Raw genomic sequence first — 10807 nt, 5'->3', positions numbered from 1 at the left:
TGAGGGCTGGACCGCTTGGATGTCCTTGTTCCCAATCCTGGAGAGCGGTAGTAAAGTCCAAAACAGCGTTCAGCGATAATCCTGCAAGTGTAGAATATCCAACTAGCTATAGGTGAAGCTAGTGTTCAGCATTTCCCTACAACACGAGTCGAGGCTTGCTAATTGAGGGTAAGAAGACTGGTTTATTGATTGGCAATGCACTGCTTAAATACACATTTTCAGGCCAGAGGCACACTCCTCTGGACCTGATGGTACACAGAGTGACAAATGACAACAACCAATGGGGACAAAGTGCACCTTTTTAAATCCTCCCCTCTAGCCCTTGAGATAATCAGTTCCAACGGTTACAATAACTTAATTATCTCCAGATACAGGCAATATTCTAACTGTTACAGATACATGAAAACTGCATAAAAATACAAAACTCAGACATCATATTCTTTAATGGACACATTCAACATATCCCCAGACAGCTTGGATCTGAGCGCACAAGTTAAAGAAAAGCACTCAGATCTCACGAATAGTATGGGAACGCCATGGGGATAAAAATTGTCTCAAGGGCTGTTCGGCAATTAACAATCCAGAAATCATCTACCATAGTGTCCTGCATGGGGTTGGTATATCCTTCTTAATCTTAAAATACCGAACAGCATGGTGTTCGGTATTTTATGCATGAACGGACGGAGCACGGAGAATCCCAGCGGGGTTCGTATGAAACAGTAGCCGAAAATGGTACCAGGAGGTCGACGACCAAGTCCCGCTGGGCGTTCGGTAGTTAAAGATGGCCGCCGCCACGTGTTCGTGCATACGAACGACGACCACCCTGTCGACTGTAAACTGGACTGCAGTTAACCACAAAACCGCAACTCCTAGGTGGTTAATAAGGGGCACATTGCTCAAGTAGGGTGGTCGGTCGTTTGACAGTTCATTCGGTATTCCGTTTGGCACAGTAGAGGTGAACGGGGTTAATTGGCGGCACACGCTTTGAGCAAGGTGGTCAGTCATTCGTACAGACGAATGACCTGATACAGTGTTCGTGAGTTTTAACAACAGAGGAGCCAAAATGTAGCAGAAAGAGGGGACTTTGCAACACATACTGGGAAATTTGATAGAAATCAATACAATCCTTGGGTACCACTCTGTTACTAGTGTTGTAATGTTAATTCATTCTGATAATTAAGTTGGATATTTTGAACATGGGTTTTAACAGTAACATTTTTAAAGTGAATCCCTTAAGGTTGCTTCAACCACCATGACCACTTCTGCGTTTTAAAGTGGTCATGGTGGTAAGAGTCAGGATGTGTTGTCTTCTGCTTGAAACACTGCACAACCAGAGTTATTTGCAATTGTGTGCCGGGGGCAAGTTACACTCCCGGCACATGTGAATTAAGCAGCCTGGAACTCTGTTCACAGACTGCCTAATGTCAATTCTATGCATATTTTACTTCTCTTGTTCGCATGCACTGCATTTTGGGTAAGGGGAAGCTTGTGACTCCCTTCACCACCTCCCTTTCTCCATCTCTTCTTAACTACAGCCCTCCCTCCTCCCTAGCCCCGCCACGATTTCTTTCTCTTGCCTTTTCTTCTCTTTCTGCCCCCTTCCTTTGCAAAATCAAGGAAAATAGCTCCAGTTATGTCTCCTTATTCCATGCCAGTTTGGATGGCATTGCAAACTTTTAAGAGGGCAGTTGTAGTGGAGTGATTTGGGCGAAAACCCGATTGATCAGGAGTCAGATAGTTAGATTGTTGGTAATACTCACATAGTTGCGTATGGATGCATTTTTCTAAGATTCTTGACAATACTCAGCCAGTGGTGTACACACAATCCACGGGGTCCTGGTGCGAAACTGACCCATGGGCCCCCCCTTCTTTCCCCCTCTCCCCCACCCCGATAGACACATACACACATACATACAGAGACACACACATAGACATATACAGACAGACACCCACAGACACACACACATACATACAAACAGACAGGCAGGCACACATACATACATACAGACAGACACGCAGACATACAGAGTGATACACACACACAAGACACACATACATACAAAGACACATACAAACAGGCATGCAAAATACAGACACACACACAGACAGACACATACATACAGTCACATACATACATACAGACAAACACACACACACACACACACAGACAGACAGACACATACACACAGGCACACAGACACATACATACAAACAAACACACACACATATACAAAATATTTAAGTCACCCTCCTGTTTCCTACCTTTTAGGTGCAGGAGGGGGACTTTCCCTGGAGTCCAGTGGGGGCTCAGGATGATGGGAGTCAGAGTTCCCACTCTGACTCCCTCCTTTGCTTCCTCCCGCGCGGGCTCTGTGTGATTGCAGGGAGGAGTGACAGGGAGTCACTTCCTCCTAGCATGTGATGTCATCACAGGGGGCCCGTTTGCGCTGTTGGGTAGCTGTTAGGGCTACCCAATGGAAACCTTGAATGGCGGCTGGTACCCGGTAGCAGGATTCCGCAGGGCGGCCGGGGCCAATGATATTGGGCGATAGTTAGAAACCAAAGTAGTGTGACCACTTTTATGGATAGGCACTACTCTTGCAGTCCTTTAACCGTGCGATAATTCTCTTCCCCTGTAAAATGGGCTGACAGAACGCTGCTAAGGAAGGGAATTACAGGCCTAGGACAGTCTGTGTCACATTATTCTGTACAAAGAGACTGTGTCCAAGAGTTAGCAATCCAACTCCATTTAGTGTGATAAGATAACCACGAACAGAAGGTTCTGTAATCCCACTAAGTGCATTTGTGATGGCAGTAGGTGTATTCGGAGTAGTTGTAAAGATAAACCATTAACTCAGCTTCACCAACTCTCCCTGGCTGAAGGAATCATACTGAGAGCAGGAGCAGAAGGAAAAGAAAGGTAAGAAATGATTACAGAATTATTATAATTATTATTAATTATTTATAAAGCACCGACATATTCAGTAGCACTGCACAAAGAGTAAATGGAAAATATAAATTATCACAACAGAAAAAAGTGGTGGTGAGGGCCTTGTTCATGTGAGCTTACAATCTAATGGATCGTAAGCTCACATAAAGGATATTGAAAGTCAAATTGTAAAAGGATAAATGTGTTTTATGAAACTTGGATCAGCGTGTGTTAATGAGTAATAAACCAAATTTTTTTGTTTGTTTTAGTTTGATTTCGATGACACTGTAATTTGTTCTTACAGTAACTAAATGATCTATCATGCTGTATCTGCTTTTCTTCTGCGAACGTGCATCAGTCTTCCTAAATCTGTGGATTACATGGTCAATACAAGTTTTCTATTTATTAATTTTATTAAATCACAAGAAAAAAAAATATTAAGAATCAAACAAAGAGGGATACTTTTATACGTTACTAGGTTTCGACAATGTCATAGGGTAAAGAAGTCACTGTTACCTAACTCAATGATATTAATTTTATTGACAACTCATTTTCAAGGATGTTGTGAGATAGAGATGTTATTTTTACCCAGTATTTAATAGCACTAGCTTCTGCAGAAGAAATATATACTGTTGATATTATAGCATTAACCACTGAGCCTACTAGACACAAGTGTCTAGTAAATACTTAACTTAATTTGGGGGCTGGGTAATGTGGGTTTCATACACATCTTAAGCTCCCACACTGCCAAGCACAACATCCTTCAGTGTCCTCTAAAAAAGGTAAGCTATAGGGCACCATAGCTTCCCCTCCCTTCGCGGCTCGTGGTGCAGAAGGGGCTAAAAATGTCAGCTGCCATGGTTAAGAGACCTGGGACACTGCATTTAGACCACTTCAATGAGCTGAAGTGGTCTTGGTGCATATAGTGTCCATTTAAATTTGTATGAATGCATGCGCATCCAACATACTTGTTACAACCCTATAGTAAAGGAGTAGTGATCTAGGATAAATATTGCAAAGTGGATATAACTTTGTTATTATATCTGTGTTGCGCGTTTGTCTGGACAAAGTATACATTGAATGGCATGCTCTATAGTCATATAATATTCTAAAATAAATCTTCAGAATTGCTCAATATGGAAGACTGATATAATGATATACCTTTACAGAGGACATGCTAACCGACATAACATTTAGAGCTTACTGTACAGAGCACAGCCACCGCCCCCACTTGATTATTAATCCATTTGGGAAAGGTACAAGGTGAGGGACTGCTCCCAACTTGGCTGCATTGATAATTTAGAATTATCAGATTGACAAAGTCATTGTCAATTGTCCAACCTGGAGGACAACTAATTGTCCTGATTGGCTAAAAGTTCGGGGGTGGGTTATACTTTTCCTCTTTTCTGCTTTCAAGTGAATCGTTCAGGATTCTTGAATCACCAGCAGTCGTTTACTGCAACTTGAAACAAGTGTCTCATTTTTATCTAGAAAAGCCAGAGGAGACCACAAAAAGGTCATTCCTGTGTGTATAAACAATTCTGCCTGTATCACTTGTAATTCTCTCTTGCTTTGCCTGTGCCTATAATCTAGGATATGGGAGGCAACATCATATTTATTTTCCTGGAGATAATACTTGGCCTGTGTATTGTTTCGATGAATCTCCTGGTTTGTGTCACTGTATGCCTGCACAAGGAGCTGAGGTCGGCCACCAATTTCCTTCTCGTGAGCTTAGCAGCTGCAGACATTGGCGTTGGAGCTCTGGCTATCCCTTTCTCCATCATTCTGAGCATGGAGTACATGTTCAGCTTCTACACCTGCCTCTTCATCACCTGCTTTCCACTGGTCACCACTCAATTCTCCATTCTCCTTCTTCTGCTCATCGCAATTAACACCCATCTGAAGATCCGACTTCCAAACAGGTAGGAAGAACGGGACCAGAAAAAGGGATATTAGAAAAAAATGCAGACAGAAAAGAACTTTACCATAAAAATCTAGCTTGATTAAATAACCATTCTACAGTGATGAAAAGATGCTAAATTATGGCTAGGCTAAAGGGATGTACTAAGCTGGTTGATTGTGCAGTAATGAATATTTTTGTAATGCAGGTTACAATGTTTCCTTGATTTTTGAATTGGCAGGTGAAAAGGTCTAGAGCTTGCTGTGTATAATTTTTCTCGAATTTCAAATTATGAATATGTAATATCTTATAATTAGGCAGAATTCCTTAAAGCTGGGCTGCGTGTGCTTTAAATTCTAACATAAATGGTTAGAATAAAAAGGCATAAATGCTTCCCATTTCTAAAACGTGCAGCTGTTTGACAATAGATACATCTTCTGGTTTACTACTTGTTGGGTCATGAGCTGAAGATCTTGCTTTAGGATTCGTTATCTTTCTGTCTTCAATCTGAAACGTCAATCGTGAAATCATAGAGAGACATTCTCAGCATCACTCAACTTATATCTGCTGTTTCTTTTACTGGACGCGGGAACATCTTTAGCATTGTATAGAGGTTTACATAAATTGAAAGATAACAGTTTTATCTAAATTATATTGGCAAAACTATCAATAAAAATAGGGACAAAAAATAACAATGTCCATTATTTAAGAGCGAGGAGAAACAATAATATATTCAGGAAATGATAATTAGTGGGGTAATAGCTTCTTGATCCAAGGAGATATCCGACTGCGATTTTGGGGTCAAGAAGGAAGTTTTTCCTAGTTTGTTGCAAAATTGGAAGTGCTTCAAACTGGGTTTTTTGCCTTCTTTTGGATCAACAGCAAAAACAAATGTGAGGAAGGCTGAACTTGATGGACGCAAGTCACTTTTCAGCTATGTACTTACGTAAGGAGAAAATTATTATTTGGTCTTTAAAGGAACACTCAAAGCACCACAGCCACTACAAACTACCTTCCCGCAACACTTCCACAATGTAAATAGTCCAACCATCTGCTTTGTTGCCACATCTGAAGCTCTAATAATCGAGCTAAGCCTAGTGATGCCGGGCTCATTGGGTGACAGCGATCAGCTCCCAGTCAATGAGCTGCCCCTGTATGGAAGGGCATAGCTCAGAAGAGCTAGCAGAAGCTACAGACAGGAGCACTTCCAGCTGTCGAGAGCCAGGCAGTGGTGGCCAGCGGACCCCCGGTAAGAAGTCAAACCATTAGCAAACATTTTTACCATTATATTGGAAGTGAGCCAGAGCACTCATTGGACCATAACCACTACAGTGCTCCTTTAAACTGTATACTTTGCACTGATTTGTATGATCATTTCTGTATTCCAGGTGTCTTCTTTGAGAAGATACCGGAAACATCGCAATGTTGCCATCCTTTTGATCTGAAAAACAATACACAAATGAAAATGCTGTATAGTTGTTAGGTAGCTCAGTTGGTAAATTTTCTGACTACAGAGCCTGTTAAAAAAAAAAAAAAACACAAGGTCACAGGTTGAAATCCGGTCAGGGTCAACTCAGCCCTTCATCCGAGGTCGATAAATGAGTACCATCAATTGGGTAATACTAATAATAACATCTATTATTGTTATTCAACTGCCGATTTGGTTAATTCCGAGAGCATGTGGTGAAAAGTGCCTTGAGTCCAACTGGGAGAAAGGCACTATACAAATGCTAGTTATTGTTTTTGTGCACTGGTTAAGGAGAAAACACAACACTGTGGATATGTTTCAGATTGCTTTGCAGGACTGCCTAGCGCAATACATTCTATACTGGAATTGGTAGAGGCACCATTATGACAATGAGTAACAGGTATGATCCGTGAAATATCAAACGAGAACATGGCTGATGTAATATTTCTTTACTGATACTTTGGCCTTCTTTTACAGCTATTCACTGTACGTGACAAATCGGAGTCTGATTCTGGCTGTCATTGTTTGTTTCTTCATCTCCTGTCTTGTCGGCTTCTCTCCAATGATGGGGTGGAACCAGTTTCAGCAGTATGTGGGTAGAAACGGGTCCTCGTCTGTTTCTGAGAGAATTTTGCAATTTTACCCTATTCACCGCAACACAAGGAGCATCGCCAAGGCTTATTTCAGAAACAATGAGGTCTCTCGTAGCAACAATACCCAAGGAAATAATCTGGGTTCCTGTACTCTGACTGCTGTGTTTAGCCCAGAGTATTTGGTCTACTTTGTGTTCTTTGGATGCACCCTGCTGCCCCTGTGCCTCATGTTGGCCATCTACGCGGATCTCTTCAGGGTGGTCCGAGGTCACTTGAGATCACCTAAGAAGTGGGAATCACATATGGCATGGACCCTTCTTCTCCTGGTGGGGATATTCTGCTTATGCTGGATTCCACTCAATGCCATCAATAGTCTCAGGCTTCTGTGTCATTCCTGCATTGTCCCTGAGCAGGTTATATGCCTGGCTGTGCTGTTGTCACACATGAATTCTTTTGCTAACCCCCTGGTCTATGCCTTGAGGAAAAAGGATTTTGGTGCTGCCTTAAGATCGGTGTTCTTACGCTTTATAAACTGTTGGCCATCGCATAAAGTCTGCTGCAACCGAGGAAAGGTTTATCCTCAGTGTGATTGAGCATCCACATATCTCTGAGCTCCATAGGCTCCTAACCACCATGCAAACTACTAGAACCAATACATATTATACTAAGGAACAACTTTTAAATCTTAAAGGTACACTCCAAAGACCAAACACAAAATATACACAAAATACTGTTTAGTACATATACCCCCAAAGAAAACATGCCTGCATTTAAGTGTGCATTTTTTATTGGGGTTATATCTAAAAATAGCTTGCAAAGCTGCACATCTGAAGCCTTTGCAAGCTCTCCCCTTCTTCTGAATGTCCAATCACAGACCTTCCATTAAAGCTCAATGAAAAGTCTTTGCAAGGCAGGTGCATTGGCAATTGTTGTCTTTTGAGTTTAGCTCCACTGAGCTAACCAAACCAGGAAGTAAACGGACCGGCTGTCTAATTAACAGCCATGGGGGTGTAACAAGGTTAATTTAGAAGAGTGACAATTGCTATTTAAATCTGTAATTTTTGTGAAATGAAAAATAGGACACACTCTTGACACAAGCAAGCTAAAGTATTTTAGGGCTCCAGAGTGTCCCTTTTAGAGGAAACAGAGCAAATTGAAAAAAATTTAAGGGCGTCAGTCATCCACAAAAGGCATGTATAATAAGGTCAACTTCATATAATGAATTATGTTATAAATGGTGTGATTGGCATTCTAACACAATAGACAGATACTTTGCACATGTTTAATGAATTCTTTGAGATGTCTGAGATGGGATTACCTAAAAACAAAGCTTAACAATTACATTCTGAGCTCTTGCCTAACTCATGCTGTATAGTAACATGTAAATGAAATAGAATCTAAACTGAATATAACGTAATTCTAGTAGAAGGGGGGCATTATCATCCTTCCAATTTCCTATGTTTGTGGTCTCGTTACTTGTTTTCTGTTGTAGTTTGGTCCAAGTATCCCAGCATACCTTAGTGTATGTGTAGATCAATCAATAAATGATGTGATAACGGTACGTCTACTCGCTCATTTATCCATTTTTGCTCATAGTTCATGTTTAGCAGTGAGAGACACTCTGCTTGATAGCGTTATTGTAAGATAGTATGCCACATCAAGGACCAATGGGCAGATAATTAGTGATTTACTGCATCATTATGGGATGTTTTAACTTCTTAAATGCTGCACCTTCGTCAGAAAGTGTTTGCAAACCGATGGTATTATTTAGAAGAGCCTGAATTCTCATGGATTCAAAGTAAATTTTTAAAGTTTAGCCCAAAATTGCTAAACCAAAAACAGCTGGTTTTAGATAATTATTTCCATTTTGTAATTTTGGCCGCAAATTTGAAATTCGCTTTGAATTGCTGGCAAATCACACCGAACGACTCTGTTAAATTGGGTCGAATGTAGTAGCCAAGATTGAATCTTCCCCTTCTTTCATGTCAAAGTGACTTTCAAATCTAAACAGCATGCAGGATAGACATGGTTATCCGAGCGGATCAGAACACCTTGCCTTCAAAGGGGTAAACTGAGAGCAATAAGTACTGACAACCACCATTAATCTCTGCACAGTTCTGATAATATGAATAGTAATCCAGAGATCCACAATAGTCAATATTTATGTGACCACAACATTCCATTTCCTCTCAGGTAACAATCACTCAGCAGATTGTGATAGTGCGCTCCTTCTGCTAGATTATAGACTTGAGCATCTGCTGCGCGTATCGTTACATATTATTCTGTCAATACTTCACGAGTCAGAAAAAAAGACATTTAAAGATGTAGAAACAAACGGGGCTCAGTCGATGCCATGCACTCTGCAGAGACAGATAGCTTCAGATCAATACGTATATACCGTACAATAAAGAGAACCTAATCAATAAGGCACACAAAACCTGCGTTCGTCACATAAATCTATGCCAATTAAATCAGAACCTGATTATCATTTTATTCACTTTGGGATTATGCCCACTTGTCCTGCATTCTGCATTAGATCCTCAGGAGAGGTGTCATGGTTTAAGTGCAGACAGAACCCTAGTTCTAGCTAAACCCATCACCCCTGCATAAAGACACTGTACCATAACCACAAAAATTGGCTATAGTGGTTATGGTGTTTAGTGTCCATTTAACTAGTTATAGTTAATGACCCTTCTATCCCACGAGGAGTCAGAATACATCTGTGACACAGAGGAACCATCCTGATGGATTAGAAAAATAAATGAACCTTTTTAAACACCTGACAATAAAATGAATGAGTGATGTAACCTTGAGAGAGTGAACCTTTTACATATTCTTATGATATCTAAAAACCACTGCCCTTGTTAGAGAGGTCTTACTTTCCCTGCCCCCTGCCTCTCGACTGCTCTCTTTAACCCTCCTCCTTTGGATCTCATCTTCACCAATCTGTGTACCGCTTCTAATCTCTCTAATGTTCAATCTCCTCTATATGACCACCATCTGCTGAACTTTTACATTGGCATACCCTGTACCTAAATTACACCACCATGAGCATATCAATCTCGCAGAAATCTCCACTGTCTTGACCTACAGCGATTCTCCATCAATCTCCATTTACATAGAAACATAGAATGTGACGGCAGATAAGAACCATTCGGCCCATCTAGTCTGACCAATTTTCTAAATACTTTCATTAGTCCCTTGTATTATCTTATAATTAGGATAGCCTTATGCCTATCCCCACACATGCTTAAACTCCTTTACTGTGTTAACCTCTACCACTTCAGCTGGAAGGCTATTCCATGCATCCACTACCCTCTCAGTAAAGTAATACTTCCTGATATTATTTTTAAACCTTTATCCCTCTAATTTAAGACTATGTCCTCTTGTTGTGGTAGTTTTTCTTCTTTTAAATATGGTCTCCTCCTTTACGGTGTTGATTCCCTTTATGTATTTAAATGTTTCTATCATATCCCCCCCTGGCTCGTTTTTCCTCCAAGCTATACATGTTAAGTTCCTTTAACCTTTCCTGGTAAGTTTTATCCTGCAATCCATGAACCAGTTTAGTAACCCTTCTCTAAACTCTCTCTAAGGTATCAATATCCTTCTGAAGATACGGTCTCCAGTACTGCGTACAATACTCCAAGTGAGGTCTCACCAGTGTTCTGTACAATGGCATGAGCACTTCCCTCTTTCTACTGCTAATACCTCTCCCTATACAACATTGTCTGCCTACCTTTAAGTCATCAGAAATAATAACCCCTAAATCCCTTTCCTCAGATGTTGAGGTTAGGACTCTATCAAATATTCTGTACTTTGCCTTTGGGTTTTTACGTCCAAGATACACTTATCCACATTAAATGTCAGTTGCCACAACTCTTTACCCATCACAAACCTCACCTGCTCTAGCTCTGCAA

General features: G+C 40.8%; 1 protein-coding gene across 1 annotated transcript; it reads left to right on the top strand.

The window, feature by feature from the left end:
* The first annotated feature begins 4585 nt into the window (after window positions 1–4585).
* Window positions 4586–7483, top strand: LOC134576769 (adenosine receptor A1-like). Its single transcript, XM_063435475.1, has 2 exons — window positions 4586–4851; window positions 6775–7483. Exons 1-2 carry the CDS (start codon window positions 4586–4588, stop codon window positions 7481–7483), a joined length of 975 nt encoding a protein of 324 aa, XP_063291545.1.
* Window positions 7484–10807: the final 3324 nt, after the last annotated feature.

Source organism: Pelobates fuscus, chromosome 11 (genome assembly GCF_036172605.1).
Source record: "Pelobates fuscus isolate aPelFus1 chromosome 11, aPelFus1.pri, whole genome shotgun sequence".
Classification (NCBI taxonomy): domain Eukaryota; kingdom Metazoa; phylum Chordata; class Amphibia; order Anura; family Pelobatidae; genus Pelobates; species Pelobates fuscus.
The sequence above is the reverse complement of the archived record's forward strand: the minus strand, read 5'-3'. Positions and strand labels throughout refer to the sequence as shown.

Bases quoted from the DNA above. Each gene is read 5' to 3' on its own strand.
- LOC134576769 (XM_063435475.1), top strand. From the start codon at position 4,586: ATGAATCTCCTGGTTTGTGTCACTGTATGCCTGCACAAGGAGCTGAGG. The intron at 4,852-6,774 runs GTAGGAAGAACG...CTTCTTTTACAG, and splicing joins AAGATCCGACTTCCAAACAG to CTATTCACTGTACGTGACAA.